The sequence below is a fragment of the Gymnoscopelus braueri genome, assembly GCF_963280865.1.
Source record: "Gymnoscopelus braueri genome assembly, chromosome: 5".
NCBI lineage: Eukaryota > Metazoa > Chordata > Actinopteri > Myctophiformes > Myctophidae > Gymnoscopelus > Gymnoscopelus braueri.
The window spans coordinates 3,134,638-3,156,225 of record NC_137606.1 but is presented as its reverse complement, the minus strand read 5'-3'; the positions used below and the strand labels follow the sequence as shown (position 1 = coordinate 3,156,225).

The 21,588-nt window shown below is 42.0% G+C and overlaps 1 protein-coding gene across 1 annotated transcript in view; it reads left to right on the top strand.

Moving 5' to 3' along the window:
* Positions 1-4,414: 4,414 nt before the first annotated feature.
* The window catches only part of LOC308084888 (calsyntenin-2-like), a gene marked incomplete at its 5' end in the record, with an annotated part of 322,921 nt that continues 305,747 nt past the window's right edge, over positions 4,415-21,588 (top strand). The window contains one exon of the mRNA XM_080427850.1: positions 4,415-4,484. Within this exon, the coding sequence (XP_080283976.1) occupies positions 4,415-4,484 (70 nt within the window). The remainder of the gene's footprint in view (positions 4,485-21,588) is intronic.

The following is a 21,588-nucleotide window of genomic DNA, read 5'->3' as shown; positions in this document are numbered from 1 at the left end:
GATAAAAAGAGTAAAAATCACACCCTGTGTGAAGTGGGCGGTGTATTCCTAGCTAATCACAATACTGAATGGAGTCAACCAATCATGTACAAAAGATAAATACATTTATTGAAACACTCTTTATGATGGACGAAACCATAACTCGAAAAAAACAAAGTTTTTGTTTTTTTTCGAGTTATGGTTGCTTATATAGGGCTATGCACATGTGTCATGTGACACTGGCCAATCACAGTCCTGAATAGACTGTGATTGGCCAATCACAGCGCAGGATAATTCTACAAATTTCCTGGGCCCAGATCTCAGCGCAGGAAAATGTACATTTTTCCAAATCTCACTTATAGGGGCGGTTTCACCGCCCAAAAATACTTAAAAGTTGTAAAAATTAGTAAAAGCTACTTTAAAGTAAATAAAGTGACTAAAAATAATTTAAAGTAAATACCCTTTAGAACCTTTCAAACCTTTAGAACCTCTTAAACCTTTAGAACCTCTTAAACCTTTCAAACCTTTCAAACCTTTAGAACCTTTCAAACCTTTAGAACCTCTTAAACCTTTCAAACCTTTAGAACCTCTTAAACCTTTCAAACCTTTAGAACCTCTTAAACCTTTCAAACCTTTCAAACCTTTAGAACCATTCAAAGCTTTAGAACCTTTAGAACCTTTCAAACCTTTAGAACCTCTTAAACCTTTCAAACCTTTCAAACCTCTTAAACCTTTCAAACCTTTAGAACCTTTCAAAACTTTAGAACCTTTAAAACCTTTAAAACCTTTAAACCTTTCAAACCTTTAACTCTACTAACACTATCAATACTCAATACCATCAACATTCTTAGCGATCCCACACTGTTTCTTCAGGAACAGTACCTTCTAGTGTTACAAATGTTATATACAACTTATAATAGGTTTTATGAGGTATTATAACTTTTAATAATATAATTTATAAGTGCTGGTCATAATGCATTATAAACCCTGTGGAACAACACATTTTAACTACCAAGCTTCCATTAGGCTGCCATTGTGGAGATATCAGGGCTGACGATGATGATTGAAATATTTGACTTTATGGATATTTGCCTAGAAAGCAGGAGTTTCACCCAGAGGCGGTGCCTTACAACTCATATTTGGGTTGTCTTGTTATTATAAGCTAGGCTAAAAAAAACAGAAGCTATAACGTTGTTTAATAACAAAATGTAATGACCTGAGATTTGCTTATCTGAAGAACAGGCCATAACAATGGATATGCAACATTGAAACAGGGGTTTCAGCGCATCAAATAGAAGTCATCACAGTGTTTTATCAAAAGACAGCCTACCAAGATAAATTACCAAATGAACATCATGATACAAGATTACTCATAAATGTCCACAACATAATCACATGAATTATCTTTATTTGATAAATACTGATACTGTGGCTTTATTTGATTTACGATTCTGTTGGGATGTAACTCGAACAGCGTTGTGTCGGCTGAAGCGGAATGTGTGAACCTTAATTTGCAACGTTCGGCACCGTGACTCACTCGCCGGCCGGCTCGCTCGGTGGTGCCTCTCGTGGCTCAACTCCGCTTCAGACGGTGCGCCTCCGTCGTTCATTGTAACAGTTTTCGGCCTAACTACTTCCTACCTTAATATTGGGGGCTGTAGTCTGTTCTCACCAAGCGTCCGAGTGGGCCGCCTCGCTGGGGGCGAGCGTTCCGCGCCAAGTGGGATGAGTGGTCCGCCGCTGGGGGCGTGGGTTCCACGCAAAAAAAATATGGGTTTAGTTTGTTTTGGGGCAAGCGTTCCTGTTACCATCTCATAATGCATTCCCAAATTCAACCAACAACTAAATAATACACACAATAAGAGAACGTCCTATGCCCCGGGGCATGCTGGGAAATCCTCCCCCTCTAACTACCCCTCAGGTAATAAAATCCTTATTTTCCTTTTAAAATACAAAATAAGTATAAATGTGAGTGTACTTTCCGGTGACTATTTAGCTTTGTAATCCCACAGGGAAATTCAATTCCATTTAAATAGGGATTGGGGAAACAAACAGGGGGAACCAAAACAAAACAGCTCCGCAAAACCAGACGCAACACCCGAAGCCAGAATCTTTTTTCTTTTTCTTTTTTTCAGTAGGCGTGGCCTAGGCCGGATCACACGGGCAATTGAATAACGAATACCAGGCTTTCCTCTGAGGTGGAAAGACTGGTGATGCGAGGTTGCCCGTCAGATTAATGTTTGCTTGAACAGTGCTGCATCCTGGTGGCCAGAGAAAGTCATTCTACGTTTCCTCTCATCCTGTCCAACTGGCAGATTTTACATCAATAGAGACACACGGGGACTACAAATTTCACGCCCACTTTTGAGACAGCGCCGCTACTCGAGGTCCGTTAGAACGATGAACTGCAGCTGCCAATGCAATCCCTATGAGAGGATATGAGAATTAGCCTACTTTTGAAATATTCGTACATTAACTGGAGACGATATTGATTTAAATAAAAATATGTTTCCAAATGTATGGAGTGTCTTTGTCAACATATCTTCTTGTTTTCTTAATAGTTGATGTGTTTCACATTTAATTTGCCACTTTAACGAGTTACCCATAATGCTAACACAGCAGAGGGTAGACAGCAGACAGGCATTTCAGTGACATCACTGTCTTTACGAGCGCCGAGCGCCGACCGACAGCGTACCCACTGTAGAGGCAGGACTCAGGAGAGGCAGTCGCCTGCCCAACTAAGATCTCGCCTCCCCTAAAAAAAAAAATAACCCGAAAATGTGTCATTGCGTGCTTAATGTCCTCAAAGTCACGCATCCAACAAGCTTTGAACTGAGCAGATTGGACCTTCTGTTCCAGAGATAATGACCAAAACCTATTGAAAACGTCCACTTTCGCCAGTTTTCTGGGTATTGAAAACCTCAAGGGATGCGTCCGTGATGCGACCACTTAAAGTCTGGATCTCCGATGCTAGCGGTTTTGACATACTGATGGAGTATATTATAGTATATTGTGGGTAGTATATCGAGATGAAAGATATGGGACATTAAAAAGGACAAATTAAACAAATGGGACAGATTATTAGAACACAAAAAAAATCGCTACAGCCTCAGTAGTTAACCAGTGAAATGACGGTATTTTACAATGCCTCTCATAGAGATTGCATTGAGAGCTGCAGTTCATCGTTCTAACGGACCCCGAGTGTCAAAAGTGGGCGTGGATTTGTAGGCCTTCCGCTTCCGGCCGTGTGTCTCTATGGGGGTGGGACATATGAACATATCTTTAGTTTTAAGATTTCAGCAAATCATTTTCAGGGCCCCAAGTGAAGCACAATAAATTTGTGCTAAGAATTTCAGGCGTCACAGGTCATCTCTCTGTTGTGTGACTGCTCTGTTTTGTACAAGCCCAATTGTTAATGTGCAATTGTTAACTGTTGTATTCTGTTGTATTCTGTTTGCCTATGCAATACCTCATTATGATTGAGGTTAGTTACTCATGTTTAACATGCATTATAGTCTGGTGTTTGTTTGTCTTATTGTTATTATGTCTTGTCTTGTTGATGTCATGTCTTACAAATTAATATATATATATATATATATATATATATATATATATATATATATATATATATATATATATATATATATATATATATATATATATATATATATATATATATATATATATATATATATATATATATATAATATAAGAAAATAAAATAATTTCAGGCGTCTTTTATTTTTCTTTAGCCTACTTGAAATATGTTATATTTTGGCAGCTATGCTGCCTTACGACGACATATAAACTGGCATAACATGACCGAACGGGCCAGGCGGTAATTAAAGTGCCACATTTATGTAATGTTTTAAGAGGGGTGTAAGATGAAGTGTCTCTAAGCATTTATGATGTCTGTTGGAGGCTTTTACCCAGCAGGACAGGTTCTGGGTTGGAAAAAAAAGTGATGTCGCTAGAGATAGGGAGGGGCTGAGAGAGAGAGAGAGAGAGAGAGAGAGAGAGAGAGAGAGAGAGAGAGAGAGAGAGAGAGAGAGAGAGAGAGAGAGAGAGAGAGAGAGAGAGAGAGAGAGAGAGAGAGAGAGAGAGAGTATGAATCTCCATCCCGTGACGTAACAGTCTAGTCCCGGGTTGCGCTCCGACCGTTTCTCGTCTTCACCGGAGAGTTGCTCCTTCGACCGACCGTCCTCACGGCGAGCTGTGGTGCAGTTTTTTACCACTTGACTTCTCCATTCTCTCCTTTATGTCCTGTTGAGATATTTCACAAGCTGTGAGGAGGACACAAGCACAAGCTTGGGAGGACACTGATAATTCAAAGGAGAGCAGGGCGAAAAGGCGCGCGCGAGAGAGAAACGGAGAAGAGAGGAAAGAGGTCATCGTCCCACTGGCTGAATCTCCCCGCTTTAACACCAGAGAGAAGATGCTGAGAATAATAGTCGACGTGGTGGCTTTAGTTGCTGTTGGGCTGTGCGCCGCACACACCGGTAAAGGTAGGTGAAGGGCAAGTTAATTGCGCTCTTTCCCCCCCGAACTGTCCTGCGTGGTGCGCATTCAGTGATGTCGGATACCGGATAGGTGGGTTAGTCTGGGCACTATGGGACATCTGGGCACCTCGATGTAAAATTGGCTATTTTATATATATATATATATATATTTGAAAGTAATGTAAAGCATACATGTTGTGAACATGCACGGTAGGCCCTACATCATTATCATTATCTTAATTTTATCCTTCGACTTCTTGTTTATGCCCCAAAATGACTGGATAATGGATATACAGGTTTTGTAGAAATTTGTAGCAATTGTAGAAATAGTAAACCTTAATTATCGAACGTTCAAGCATGTTCTCTAATCATCTATACTTTACTTTACAAAAAAAAAATCAAATAGCCTACATTTCCCAATGGCCAATTTTACACCGAGGTGCCCACCTATCCTGTTACCTTTTGACGGTGATGTGTCATGTTGTTGTCATAGAGGTGGCCGTGCATGGTGGCCGTCTCCAGATTATAGCAGATAAGGATGGATGTTGAAAAGATATCATTCAAGCATTTTTTTTGCCGGTTTGTGCATTAGTTTTTTTTTCTTTTTTTTTTTTTGCTGTATTCTGAATGGAATCCAGTCTGTCTAGGAGGCTACTTTAACCACTTCAACCCCAAATGGTTAACCGGCGTAGTCGGGGCTCAATATTAGTGTCTTTTCTGTTTTGTGTTATTGTGGGGAAAGCTTTTGTTGAAAATAGCCAATCGACAAGCTCACAATGCCATTATGAGCTTGTTGATCTGCTATTTTCAACGAAAGCTTTCGCCTCAATACGGATGCTGGGGTTTAAGTGGTTAACGATGCTTTTGGGTCACTGACTGTGAGGAAAGGTATTCTATTATAGGAGAGCGCAGCGTTTACCATTGGAATGGGAAGTGTCACTTTCTGACAGAGAAATGCCAGTGTAGGCTATTATAAGTCCAACACCAATCAAGTGATGGCTAGTGTTACAAAAAGATTTGTTTCATTAAACAAGCCTGCTCTTTTTAACAGACTACACCCCCAGCACCTAAGATAACTCTGTTGGTACTTGGTAGATTTGATTAGGCAAACAAGCTTAGAAACAAGTGACCTATCTACTCTTCATGATGCATGAAGAAACACACAGTTGCTGCTGCATTGACTGTGTGGAATGGATAGCCTACCGAGTGAACAGACAGATTCAGGCTGATTTCACAGGTGCATGGGCTATATTGTGCTTCACATCCATTAGCTCTACAGTGGAGATAGGCTGTAGTCTCTAATTCATTTGGATTTAAATGCAGAAATGTGTGTGTTCATAGACTTGATATGCAATACATATCAATTGCCTATTAGTCTCTGGAGGAATTTAGAGACAACAATTTGAATTGTTCATGTTCACACATTCAAATCTGTGTATGTTTTCTGTGTGAACCTTAATTAAACTGGCCATCTCCTATAACTTTATTTGGAAATGTTTCTTAAATAAGAAATATACATACAGTACATGGATGGAGGGAACATTGCATTATTTGGCCAAGCGCATTTGCAAATCGCACATATTATTTTGTCCTCTGAATTACCCATCTTAACTATTAGGAGCCTTGGACATTGGAGCAGGTATAGATGTTCAGTGTCTTGCTCAAGGACAAATCAACATGACACGGGGAGTAGCCCATATCACATGGAGCTTCTGACTTCTGTAACTGGGTGTGTATCAATCATGTTGCTGCCAGCTTTGTTCCTCATCTTGAGTTCATCTCGGCCTATGACTGTGGCTACTGCAGAGTCTGTTGTGTTGTTAGTTCAGTTGGCATGTGCCATATACAGAAACGGCTAGATCAACAGGTACAGACAGGGCTAATCATCAACTCCCCGTAGACAGGTACTGCTGTTTAGGTAGTGGAATAACAAGTTAACATCTGTCATTGTTGTCTAGCACTGGCTGTACATCTCCCTGCAATGGTTAGAGAGGCTCCCTGCTGGCCGGCTGCCCATGGCTGGCAGTCTGTGGTCAGGATGTAGACATATGCTAATGGAGATGCCACAGGCCATGACCTCATCCAGAGGTCAGGGTTTGGCTTCGTTTCAATGGAATTCGCCTGCGAGCAACAATATTGTATATGTTTTATATTGTGCTGTGCTGTGTGTGCTTGTGTCATCATGCTAGCACATTCAGGGGTGCATATTGTATAACAGTATGTTGGGAATGTATCAATGCAAATGTGTGTGTGTGTGTGTGTGTGTGTGTGTGTGTGTGTGTGTGTGTGTGTGTGTGCGCGTGTGTGTGTGTGTGTGTGTGTGTGTGTGTGTGTGCGTGTGCGTGTGCGTGTGTGTGTGTGTGTGTGAAGCAGCTATACAGCCTACAGTGGTAGCTCATGTACACATTGTAACATTGCAGGTAGGATCGTAGCTGCACTCGCAGGAAACATTTTTCTATCCAGAGCGTCACTGTGAAGTAAACAAATTACTGCCGAGTCAATGGGGGTGGAAAACACAAGCACACCGTGCTTCTAATTGAGTCCCCTGGGCTACAGTACAGCAGGGCTACATTCAGGGGAAAATAAGAAGTCCATTGTCTCAGGCAGGCCTGTCTTCTATCGGTTTTCAACATTGCCCCGTGCTGTCTATCTTATTTCGCACTCCAATTGGCAGCAACCGTAGCCCCAAGAAATGACAAATGAAAAGTGCTATAAATCCAGACACCCCCCCCCACCTCCGCCCCCAGCTCTTCCGCATCCATTTTTCTGTTTTAATTTTACAAATGACAAGTGAAATGGTGCATCCATGTCCTGTTTAATGACAGAGAGGCTGCCTCTGGAGCAAGAGGATGCCAAGCTGTTTTCCAGATAACTTTGAAGCACCGTTACTCCTGTCATTTGCTGTTTAACTACCGTTTCATTCTAGGGAACCATGGATGCTGTGCAAATTCCTTTAATCATAGTCACCCTCAAGTCATCCATTTAGAATTTCAGAGGTTGTGCGTGTGTGTGTGTGTGTGCATGTGTGTGTGTGTGTGTGTGTGTGTGTGTGTGTGTGTGTGTGTGTGTGTGTGTGTGTGTGTGTGTGTGCATATGTGTGTGTGCATATGTGTGTGTGTATGTGTGTGTGTTTGCCCACAAGAGAGAGTGATAGAGTGCAGCTGACATGTTGACAGCAGCCAAGTATGCAGAAATGGGCAAGGCATCACCAAATGCCATTTACGTAGGTATTATTGCATTTACAGATACACACTGAAGCTCAAATGATTCTCCCAGTACAGGAGAGTGTCTGTGCTCGACAGGGGGATTCTTTTGGCGAGAAGCAGAAATCACAGTTTCTTTTTTTGCCAGCCAGTGCTTCACAGAACCCAATTCTTTGTGTAATTCCAAGCAATAAGAACTCTGAATTTAGATAGCTCATTACTACTGCAATGTATTCTAATTTGCCTTCCCACTGTGAGACTCTTTGTGGGTAGAACCTTGGGCAGCTTCATAATTCTCCAGATAAACACCTTATACTGTTCCTTTTTTCCCTTTAAATATCTGCCTAGTTAGAAATGCAATTTTCTGGCTTGGCCTGGTAATGAGATTTACTGTTGAGTGAGACCAGTGTGTTTTATAACTCCTATTTGACTGAATTCTGAAACCTGACACTGAAGATTTGTTGGATGTGTTGACATTGCCCTTAAGGTTATTATAATTGCATGTGTGTGGGTGAGAGAGAGGGGGAGAGAGAGAGAGATGTGGAGATTGAATTGGAGATCCCGTCAGCAAATAAAAAAAAGAGGTGTGACAAAAACAAGAGGCAGATTTATGTCCCCCATCCGGAGAGGGGAAGTGTATTATAGGAGCGCTACATAAATCAATGCATGGCTTAAATCCGGGCCGCTGGGACCAGGGAGCCTTACTTGCCCCCTAGAACACTGCTCCATTTTCAGCCTCAAAGCCTCACTGATCTCAGTGCGATGGAGGTACTGTATGGCGAGAGGCTGATCCCTGTACAGCTCATAGACAACAGGGATCATTGTGGATTCAGGGGGCTGCAGGTATGGGTGAATGCCAGGTCACCGATCTTAACACTGGCCTGAGATCAGAAATAGAAGGCTATGACTGCAGATACTAGATCAGCCTGCTTGGACCAAGGTTAATACTTGCTATTGCAAGTTATTCGTGTGTGTTTGGGTTGCTATAGCTCTCATGCTGGTTACTGAGAGCCATGTCAAGTATTGCTTGATTTACATCCACCTTATTCTTTCATTTTCTCTCAATCTTCTAGGGTGCATGGGTCCTCTAATTTAGCGTAGCTTTAGTTTTTCCTTCCTTTTCTTATAACTGTGTATTTTCACAGATGCAGGCATTGCGGGTGGTATTGAAAAAAGCCTTAGTCCCTGAAAGCAGCAGCTATCAGATCCTGTTGTAATGTGCTTATCTAAGACATTCGTATTCCGGCGCGGCCTACACTTAAAACTGTTATTTTTCTCGACTCGCTCCATACATCTTTCTCCTTTTTTCTTTCTATTCTTTTTTTTTTGCCCTCATGCTCATGTACTTTAGTCTCATTTCAAGACATGAGGGAATTGGGGGGATGTGGGCGTGAGGTCAGATGGTGTCAGTGTGTAGTTCATGGTGGTTCACTGAGTTGACTTTAGCAGAAAGAGTTTGGATGTCTCCCCTGTCTTCTTCTTCTGACTGGTCATGGCAGACCTAATCTCTCAAGAACAGATTCTGCTCTGCGTTTGAATCTGTCGGGGAGGTTCGTCTTAACATGTACGCAGTAGCCTACAAGTGGGCGTGCCTTCAGATCAGGAAGCAGGCCGCGCTTTACCCAATCAAATGTAGTGGGCGGGATTCACGTGTCCGTCGATCCTTCCCCACTCGAAACAAGCCGAAACTAATTTAACAATAGCGTCCGCGGAGCAGACAAAACCACGGAAAGATATTCACAATTTAACTTGCTCTTTCATCATAGAAACAAGTGGGCTTATAACCAAAACGATCCATGTTCTCTGGGAGAAGTGGTGTTAGTGTTCCGTGTAGAAATATTGTTAGTTGGAATGAAAACATAGTCGCACCACCGGAAGTGATGCGCTGAAGGCAGACCAAAACCCCGGTTTCCTTGCGCACGGGTGCTACGTTTTCTTCCTCCCAGAGCCAACTGAGATAGTCAAAAACGGCAGAGGGCGCTGTTTTTCCTTTTCATTTGGCGCTGGGTTCCCAGATTGTGGCAGACCATACTTGGCAGTTGATGTTCAGACGGTCAAGGCTCATTGATCTACCCTGTAAAGTGTAAAGATGACGAGAGGAGTGTGTGCTTCTGTAGAATTCTGTTTGTCAATGTGTAGAACCTTCTGTTGTATGTTTGAGCAGTCTTGGGGCAGAGAGGACAGGGAAGGAAAGAAGATCACAGGAGAGGACACGAGAGGACAGGGAGAGGAGAGGACAGGGAGAGGAGAGGACAGGGAGAGGAGAGGACAGAAGAGGACAGGGAGAGGAGAGGACAGAAGAGGACAGGGAGAGGAGAGGACAGAAGAGGACAGCGAGAGGAGAGGACAGAAGAGGACAGGGAGAGGAGAGGACAGAAGAGGACAGGGAGAGGAGAGGACAGAAGAGGACAGCGAGAGGAGAGGACAAAAGAGGACAGCGAGAGGAGAGGACAGGACGAAGGGATGGCAAAAGTGAGAGAATGTTACAATGCAGTATGAGGTCGAAGTGTATAATAGGTCCTCTGGTCCACTTCACTTTAATGTCACACACCATGTGGACCATGTCGACTCAAATTTCAAACCTTAAGCCTATCCCCTAACGTTAACCACAGTTCTGTGTGCCTAACCGTAACCATCTGACCGGTGCCTTACCTTAACTAAAATGAATTTAATCACACCAAATACATGCCTAAAGACATGTTAATATAAATATAAGATCAGCCATACATGGTGGTCTCGCCGAATGTGAAAGTAGTGTCATGGTTTTGATACAGATATCTGTACTAAATTTAATTTGATGAATATTATTTATTACGTTTCACACTCAAGCAGGGCGAAACCTAAAACTGGTCACACAATTGGTTGATAGATATGGTATAATAATAACCATATACCAGAGCTATGATGAAGCTTAATTTCTTTGTTCAGTTCTGTATCACTGTGCAGCTGCTAACTGTAGGTCAAGGTCAAATCCACAACAAATGGATGACACGCAAAACTGTGCATATTCATTACAAAGTCACACCAGTAAATTCTATCAGTTTCTAGCACTTGGTTATTATACTCTAGTGCAGATATATGATTTGTTTTGTTTTAGAATACAGACTGCTGCAACTAATGGCACCATTCATTTTCAGAATGAGAGAATTTGAGAAAAGCTATGCACTTCTTGTGCAACAGTTACTCATGGATGGTCTGATTAAATATCCTCCTCTTGCAGAGCAAAATGCAAACAAGCGTCTTCTCATTTGACAGTTTGACATTTTTTTCTAAATCTGAAAATGCAAATTGTAATTGACTGACAATCTATCCATTGCTTATCGATCTGAATACATTACATATGAGTAACTATGAATTTAAGCATATAACACAGGCATTTTTCATATTACACTACACTGTCGCTCTTTTTGGTGGTGGTGGTGGGGTTGACTTCAGGTAGTTCTGTCTTATTTTCAGCCTAAATGTGTTTATATCCCAGATAATAACAATATACCATGGCCTCATTGGACATGTTCAACCTAATCTTCATATAATTGGTCCTCACTAATGCTCATGAATCAGATTCAAACTTTATTGTCACATTACATTGCAAGGTGAAATTCTTAATTGTCCCTATCGATGATGCCATTGGTAGGCAAGCTTCTGAGCTGTCCAGCCCACCAATGAGATGCAGAGTGAGTATATGGATCTTATAATGAACATTAGAGAGGACCAATTATACGAAGATGGGGTTGAAAATGGGTGAAGTGCTCCTTTAACACTGACAACGCTTTGGTCTAATACTCCTGCAGTGTGTGTGTGTGTGTGTGTGTGTGTGTGTGTGTGTGTGTGTGTGTGTGTGTGTGTGTGTGTGTGTGTGTGTGTATGTGTGTGTGTGTGTGTGTGTGTGTGCACGTGCGTGTGCACGTGTGTGTGTGTGGTCACATTTAGTCAAGATAATTGACCTCATTAGAGGATTTAAACGGTTCTTGCCATATAGATTAGTCCGTTGTAGTCATGGGGTTGGCCTGTGGCATCCAAGTGCTCTCCAGTGTTCCTGAGGTCCTCATCTGCCACCACTTCAATCTTCTCCCCTCCTCATCATCTCTCTCCTCGGTTTGTCCAATCACTCTCACGCCCCCAATCTCACCAGCACCACGCTCTTCATTTGTAAAAGCCAGATGATCACTGTGTGTGTGTGTGTGTGTGTGTGTGTGTGTGTGTGTGTGTGTGTGTGTGTGTGTGTGTGTGTGTGTGTGTGTGTGTGTGTGTGTGTGTGTGTGTGTGTGTGTGTGTGTGAACTTCCCCTCTCCACCAGCTGGATCTGTCTGACCTCATATGAAATGATCAGAGAGATAAGATGCAGGGAATTGCAGAGAGAGAGGAGAGACAATGGGAGGAAATGACTAGCTTTTGTTTCTGTGTCGTACGTTAATCTCCATGGTTGATAAATGTACCACACTGAGCGCCGGCTTTGATAATGGACAGGAAGACACAGACTCATGAGTCTGAGGGACGAGGCCGCACTCTGAGACAACTGAACTGAATTAGTTGAGTTGTTCTTCGCAATTGTACTTGTCTAGTACGTTGAAATTGTATGAGTGTATTTATTATTGATAATAATACACACACACACACACACACACACACACACACACACACACACACACACACACACACACACACACACACACACACACACACACACACACACACACACTACAAGCTGTGTAGTGTGTGCGATGCAACACGTTGTGAGCTTGCAGATCTGCTATTAGCCTATGTTTAAAATAGGGCTAAAGTGGTTCATTTATGTTTTATGATATAATAATTTATATCTGCAAAGTAATTAGTAACTATAGTTTTCCAATAATTGGAATGGAATAAAAAAAAAAAAGAGATGTAGTGGAGTAGAAGTAAAAGTACTGAAAATTGGAAATACTGCAGTAAAGTCAAAATACCTCAAAATTGTACTTAAGCACAGTACTTGAGTAAATGTACTTAGTTGCTTTCCACCACTGATGTGCATTCAAAGGACCACAATTAGCTCTCAAACTTTCAAATCAATCAATCAATCAATCAATCAATCAATCAACCAATCAATCAATCAATCAATCAATCAATCAATCAATCAGTCAATCAAAAAGGTGGGCTCTGCTGCCCAATCGGCAGCAATGATGTCGTCCATTGTTGAGTAAAGATGAAATGAAAGCTGGTTTGTCAGCAGGGTGATTCATCCTGAGGGAAGTCACAGACACTAAGGTGCGCTGACTCACCCAGGGGGTGATATCAGTCCTAGGCAGTAGTCACCTACAGTAGGTTGTGCTATACTTATATTATTGTCTCCGCCAGGCCGAAAGGCATGGCGAGAGTATGTTTTGCCCCCTGTCCGTCTGTCCGTGTGTCCGTCCGTGTGTGTGTGTGTGTGTGTGTGTTTCCTCTGCCCCAAATTTTTCACATGATGGGCCTTTTATAGCGCCACCAGGAAGCCGATTTGTGCAAAACTATTTTTTTGACAGTACTCCTACAGATTGTCCAAAAATCCTGCACATCGGTACACAGTATCTCTATACAGTCATTAAACGAAACTTTCAGATTTTTCATATTTCATCCTGATTGGCTAAAATTGGCTTCCAAAGTTTGCAGGCGTACTCTGTTTTGAACAAAATGCCTCAAATCATGAACACAGCGTGCAATTTCCGTGAAATATTGCACGCACATTTCCACTAAGCCGAGGAAGAAAGGCCACTTTTTTTCAAATCAGCCTCATGGTGGCGCTATAATAGGCCGATTCGTGTTTTTATCTAACTGCACCGATCTGTGTAAAACTTTGTATGCACACTCTCTAGAGGCCAAGGAAAAACCTTTGCCCTGCATTTTTCACATCTGCCTTTTATAGCGCCACCAGGAGGCCGAGTTATGTAAAACATTTTTTTTTCATATTAAGCTTTCAGATTTGATCAACATTTCACGCAAATCGGTACACATGATCTCTATAGTCATGTGATCAAGACAGATATGTTTGATTTCTCATATTCCATCCTGATTGGCTAAGATTGACATCTAAAGTTTGCAGGAGTGGCCCGTTTTGAACAAAATGACGCAAATCATCAACTCAGCGTCCGATTGCGGTGAAACTTTGCACGCACATTTGCACTGCGTTGAGGAACAAATGCCACCCTTTTAACATTGCCCGATTATAGCGCCACCAGGAGGCCAATTTTTGCAACACTTTTCTTCTACAAATTTTGTCCAAACATCATGAAAATCGGTACACATTATCTCTATAGTCAAGTGATCAAGATGGTTCCGTCCGATTTTTCATATTCCATCCTGATTGGCGAATTCCAAACATTGCTGGCCCACATTAACCTACCTGACCTGGCGGAGACCTGTGCTCCGAGGAGCACTTTTTCTAGTTTTAGACTATTATTGTTTACTTACCAGTAACCTAACACACAATATTAGATCCAGAGAGAAAGATATCCTCAACAACTACAATATTCTCATAATAACAATATAATATTTAACTTAATAAAACACGGCAGGAACACATACAGTACATTTTGTTTCAGTTATGTGTATACACGTGCTCATCATTGACATCGATAGTAGGAGGAGGTCGAGGCCAATGAAATTGGCCCGGTCCTCAAGGAACACAATTGCCCACATAAAAAGCTCATTAAAATTGCTGATAGGTATTCAATATTTATGATGCTGCCTACTTTTGTATCTCCAACATAATTATAGAATATATCATCCAGCGCTACTGTGCACATTGAGAGCAAGTGATTTCATGTCATGGTTTCATGTTCATGAGATTTCCATAAATCATGATTATTTCACCCCTGTTCCTTGAAAGGCTACTGGTTGCAAATGCATGGGTTTTGTCAGACAGCTGTCCACATTGCCAGCCTGCACAGAGACAGTGCCATTGTGATTACTGGGGAGCTGGTTGCTATTGCATTAGTCGTTGCTAATGTGTTGGTATGTTGTTGAGCGTTCTCGACAGGTGGTATTGAGCAGGCACCCACTTATTACTTACACACACACACACACACACACACACACACACACACACACACACACACACACACACACACACACACACACACACACACACACACACACACACACACACACACACACACACACACACACACACACAGCCCCTTAGTGCTTTTCCCTTGACGATCGTGTTAAATGCTCATCACTTGCGTGTCTGTTCTCCTATCTGTTCTCAATTTCAATTAATCTGTCCATTTCCCCATGAAGGCAACAGTTGTCATTCCATATGCTCTTCACTTACAACCCAAACAAGAGCTGGCAGCATAGATGCTGATGTACCTATGCCCCTATGTGTGCATATATTATATATGCATGCATTGCACACACACACACACACACACACACACACACACACACACACACACACACACACACACACACACACACACACACACACACACACACACACACACATACAGGGGAGAAGAGGACAAGGGCACCCACCATCTTCTTTTGCTATCTGTGTTCTTTATATCCGGCGGTGGTGAGTTTCATTCTCAGTGTCAGTGGACCTGGCGTGGGTCCAGCCTGCCAGCAGATGCTGCAGTGTCTGTCACCCAGCTGAGGCGCTAATGATGGTCTGCAAGTGATAGGAGAGGAGCTCTCTCTGTGTTACACCTGTCTTATCGCCCCTAACGTTATTAGGCTACAGCTATCACAGCTACTGTATCTCTCCACTTACTGAATTGTGACTCATCATGTATTTCTGGAGGGGACACATTGCACCACACTTTGTCTTCTCTTTTTCCCTCCTCAGAATTGATCATAATGTCAACATGTAGTGCATGTACGTCAGATATGCTCTTTGGCCTGCATCCTGTGTCTCTGACGCACATTATTGAGAAAGGACGCATTCATGTCACCGTCGCGGTGTCTGTGGGATGCACTACAGTTGTTACCAACAACAGATTCCATGTTGAAAAGAAAAGAATATAAAAAAAGTCCTCGGGACACCACCATTTTGCATGGCCACATCCTACTTTATCTTACGTTATAAACAATAAAATCCACGTAGAAATCGTCTTAGAAATAATAATGATAATCCACACACCATCTTTCGCATGCTCAGACCAATTTCTATACGGTAACTGTAGGGTTTGAGTGTAACAAAGGGCCGTTCGCGGAGCTGAAATGTGACGAAATGTGCCGTGATGTGAGCAGACCTGATTGTATGGGTAACACTATTGAGTATAACAAACGTGCTGAAACTAGTGCCGTGTGCAGTCGCCAAAAATGTCATGTAAATTAAAAATAAACTGTGATTGTTGTTGTTATAGTGCTGTAAAATGCCACTAATGCCACCATATTAAAATGCCCCCATAGAAGATATTGAAGTCTGCTGCAGGGCAACGGAAAATAGCACCACAAACTCTTTATTTTTGCTAATAATGCACAACAAAGTGTATATTTTATTTATTATGGTGCTATTTCTGTTATGTTCTATGTAATCTCTCAAGAACAGATTCAGAGCTGCGCTACTGAATCTGTCGGGAGCCCCGTTCTGAACGTGTGCGCGTTAGCTTACAAGTGGGCGTGCCTTCAGATCAGGAAGCAGGCCGCGCTTTACCCAATCAAATGTAGGGGGCGGGATTTACATCTGTGCGCTCGCTTCCCACTGGAAACAAACCCAAACTCATTTCAATTCAATTCAATTCAATCTTTATTTCAGACTCAGGGTCCATATCACAAACAGAACGACAAAAACACAATGATAAAAATAAAAATAATTAAAAAGCACAAAAAAAACACATAAAAACTGTCCAACTACAGCTGCTCATAGTCAGTAGAGGCTGTTGCGCCAATGTCTCCAAATCATGGAAGAGAACCGAGTAGAACTCTTCATAGGGTTAATTAAAATCTTAATAACATGATTGTCAGACTCTTCAAGACGACATTTGAATTTGTACATTACATTTCTTAAAAGGGCTTGACAGGTAGGTACCCCCAAGTTAACAAACAGCTGGCTGGCACTGTGCCATCTTGGTACCGTCACCAGCAACCGTAATGCATCATTGTATGCAACTTTTAGTTTTTGCATGCTGCTAGCCTCGTAGTTACTCCACAGGTGAGCCGTATACAACGGTGTACAGAAAGCTTTAAAAAGTGATACCTTGACATCTACAGAGCATTTGTGAAATTTCCACATTAGTATGTTTGCCTGGGCATACAGTTTGCAGCGTTGTCTATGGATGTCTTTGTCATCTGTGAGATCATCAGAGATACAGTGACCAAGGTACTTAATCTCACTGCACACAAGTAGAATGTTACTACTGAGGATAAAATTAGGGAATACAGCCTTTTTATACTTCGCACAATCATGATGCTACTCTTTTTGGCGTTATTTAACAATAGCGTCCTCGGAGCCGACAAAACCACGGAAAGTTAGTAACATTTTAACTTGCTCTTTCATCATAGAAACAAGTGGGCTTATAACCAGAACAATCCATGTTCTTTGGGAGAAATGGTGTTAGTGTTCCGTGGAGAAATATTGTTAGTGGGAATGAAAACGTAGGCGTATCACCGGAAGTGGAGGGCTGAGGGCATGTCCAAACCCCGGTTTCCAACCGCATAGGTCTAGTTAATCACCCCCCCAGAGTCAAATGCAAAAGTGAAAAATGCTGGGGGCGCTGTTTTTCCTTTTTTATTTGACGATGGGTTCCCAGATTGTGTTCTATGTACTATGTTCTATGCTACAGAGACTTTAATTGAGCTGTGCACAATGCACCATACACTTTATTTGGCTCACTGAGGGCACCACAAAGTATTTTATTATTTTATTATTTTATTTATTTTGGTGCTATAGACCGCCGAAGTCTGACGTCATTTACACATCCTTTGTTTGTCTACCTGGTTTGCAGTTTTCCACCCCCGTTCTGAATCCCATAGACGTATTGAATATCGCGTCAAATAAGAACTGTGTTCCAAAAATAAACACATGACCCCGGCGGGTTGACTCTTATGGATATGAAGCATCAACTGACGGTGAGAAAACGCTAATGTTACTTCCGCCGAATTAGTTACATTTTTGCCAGAAACAGACTGTATCAAATATAAGTGACTGACTATCATAAATGATACAGAACCTCCTCCCTGACAATAACGCCGACACGCTGTGTTTATTTTTGGACCACAATTCTTATATGAGACGATTCTAAGATGACCCAATGTTATTCTCCATAGAGAAATTACTTCCGCAAACCTGGGGATGAACGAGTGACGTCAGGACTTCGGTGCTCTATTGAATTTACTTAATATACTGTTCTATGTTTGCATACACTTAGCAAATATTAAAGTTGTCAGATTTGGCATTGTGTTTATCTCTTTCAGATACATTTTCTACATGAATAACCATATTATAACCATATAAGATGAAACACCAGTTAAACGCTGTGTGTTGTCCCTGGGACCCATCTAAAAGACCACCCTTGGGTGCTACTTACATCTACTTACATCGTTATTTAGCGTTTTGATGCATGACAGATATCTAGTTGCCTCTTCCGCTTTCTACAGTATGTTTTATAGATTTTTAAACATTTAACTTAAAGGTAGAGGCCTGGGTAAGGGATATTTTTTTCTGTAACAGGGATCTCCTCTTTAATAAATAAGAAATACATTTTCAAGTGGGTGGCACAATTTCAGCCAATCAAGGTAGAGTACCCATTTATCAGCTTCAATTTCATAGTTTTGCTGCATGTCCCATGTCCCTCCCCATCTCTCTGTTTTGTGTCCATCTACACTATACACTATCAATTAAAGGCAGAAAAGCCAGAACAAATATCTTTAAAAAAAGAATATAGAGCTATTTAACACTTATTTTACGTAACACACTAATTTCACTTACCCTACCTTTACATTTTATAATAGATGTGTCATAGACGAGTAGCTGTCTAGCCAGCCACGCTGTTCAAATATAATGTAGCAAATAACTCAGATCATGTGGATTGTTTGCTATCTGTGTGAGGCTTGTTTTTCCTATTTCCAACTGGAATGTAGAGGGCTCTCAGTTTCCCATTAAAAGCATGTCTCTGTCCTTGGTGCTGAAAGATGACAATGGCACACAGCACACCATGAGGAGCTGTCCGTTGTGCTGAAAGCAAACTGCTGTTCCATTTTGTCTTCATGTGATGCATGCGTTTCTGTATGTGTGTGTGTCTTTGTATGTTTGTAGTTCAAATGTAAGCATGTGTCTGTGTGTGTGTGTGTGTGTGTGTGTGTGTGTGTGTGTGTGTGTGTGTGTGTGTGTGTGTGTGTGTGTGTGTGTGTGTGTGTGTGTGTGTGTGTGTGTGTGTGTGCGTGTGCGTGCGTGCGTGTGTGTGTGTGTGTGTGTGTATTTTATGAATTTACATATATGTCTGTGCCTCCATACTGATGCGTTATAGCCAGGTGAGAGCACGGCAGGGATCTGACAGCCTGTCATAGTAATGATAGGCAGTAGGAGTGATTGATGACTGGCAGATGGAAGGCTGAAACTCGGCATGAAACATGGAGCATCTCAACGAGGAACCACACAGCTCACACCTCAGCATGCATACAGCGTTTACATGGAGCGGAAACATTGGATTATTCAATACTCGGTGGTTTAAAGTTATTGTAGTTTTTGCCACTGGGAGGAAAATGGAGGAATAGAAAGTGGAAAGTCTGGAATTCATTGGGTTTGAATTCTTCATACTTTTTTTGCCAATGAATGATAAACATACAGTAATGTGTGTGTGTGCCTGTCTATCTAATTTTCATTCTGTCAGTCTGTTTCTGTTTGCCGGCGTGAGTGAGTGAGAGTGTGTGTGTGTGTGTGTGTGTGTGTGTGTGTGTGTGTGTGTGTGTGTGTGTGTGTGTGTGGTCTTATGGGTTACAGTGCGGCAGTGACCCTTACATAAAATGTGACCTTGTCCTTCACTCCAAAACATCTGTCGCATTCTCTCTCTCTCCCTCTCTCCCTCTCTCTCTATCTCTCTCTCTCTCTCTCTCTCTCTCTCTCTCTCTCTCTCTCTCTCTCTCTCTCTCTCTCTCTCTCTCTCTCTATTTCTTTTTCTCTCTCTCTCACAAACACAGGTGGGGCGTTTGAACGGAACAGGTGGGACCTTATGTTGAAGGCCTGTCACGAATGCAGCAATTTTATCCCATTGCCGTAACTGGGTCACTCACACACACACACACACACACACACACACACACACACACACACACACACACACACACACACACACACACACACACACACACACACACACACACACACACACACACACACACACACACACACACACACACACACACCAGTCCGCACAAACCCCTCATCTCCCCTCATTCAAGGTGCGCCCCATTTCCCTATGGTGTTGCACTAGCCCAGTAATTCCATACTCTGACTGGTGTGTGTGTGTTTGTACATGTGCATGCATGCGTGCACTCAACGCACACGTGTGTGTGTGTGTGTGTGTGTGTGTGTGTGTGTGTGTGTGTGTGTGTGTGTGTGTGTGTGTGTGTGTGTGTGTGTGTGTGTGTGTGTGTGTGTGTGTGTGTGTGTGTGTGTGTGTGTGTGTGTGTGTGTGTGTGTATGCGTGTGTATGTCAGAGCCCAGGGGACTTGAACCCTCTCATTTTTAACAGGACGCTCAGGGCCTCATTTGTTTTGGGAGACATCCCTGTTCTCCTGCCTCCTCCTCTTCCTCTCTCTCTAGGATAGCTAGAGAGAGAAAGTATTCATGAAGAGCAGTGGTGGAAAAAGTACTCAGATATTTTACTTAAGCAAAAGTATCAATACTGCAATATAGAAATACTCTGTTACAAGTAAAAGTCCGGAATTCAAAATGTACTTGAGTAAAAGTACAAAAGTATTGGTATCAAAATATACTTAAAGTACCAAAAGTAAAAGTACAAAAATGTTTGAAAATAGCAGATCTACAACGCGTTGTGAGCTTGTAGATCTGCTATTTTCAAATAGCCTACGTATAAAATAGGGCTAAAGTGGTTAATGTATGTTTTATGATATAATAATTGATAATTAAAGTAACGTAAGTAAAGTTTTCAAATAATTGTAGTGGAGTAAAAGTGCAATATTTGCCTCTGAGATGTAGAGGTAGTAGAGTGGAAGTAAAATCACTGAAAATTGGAAATACTCCAGTAAAAATACCTCAAAATTGTACTTAAGTACAGTACTTGAGTACATGTACTTAGTTACTTTACACCACTGAGGAAGAGCATGTGGGAGAAGGAGAGGAGAGACTGAGCCCATGAGAGAGAAACAGAGCACACAGGAGGAGGAGGTGCAGAGGGAATACCTGTCAGCTCTCCAGCTCCTCTAAGCATGCGCTAGACGACCAGTTAGCAGAAGGGAACGAGGCAGCCATCAGCTCCTCATGCGTCCTCATATGACACGTTATTATGTCATTGTGTGATTTTAGTGTTAGTGATGCTGAGACTCAATGTCACATTGTGGCTGAGTGCTGTGGCCCGTCCCCTACAATAGAAACCTGTGTTCATTTAACCGCATTTAATAAGACCGGGAACGCATCATTTTTAGATTTATTTGGCTATAAAAAAATAGCAGATGTACAAGCTCATAGCGCGGCACTGAGTGCCGCGCTATGAGCTTGTACATCTGCTATTTTTTTTTTTTAAATCTTGAACATTTGTGCAAATCTTTGAATAGGTATTTTTTAAAGCAGCGAACATTTGTAACTCAGATCTTTGCTTCTGGGGGGATTCTACAGTTTTTAGTAAACTTATGTTGCTATAATCAGTGGTGCTCAAACTTTTTCATGTCAAGGACCCCCAAAATGATATGTATATTTAGCCACGGACCCCCCCCCCTCTAAAAATATGTTGTTCCAGGGACCCCCCAGAAGCAAAGATTGCAGGGACCCC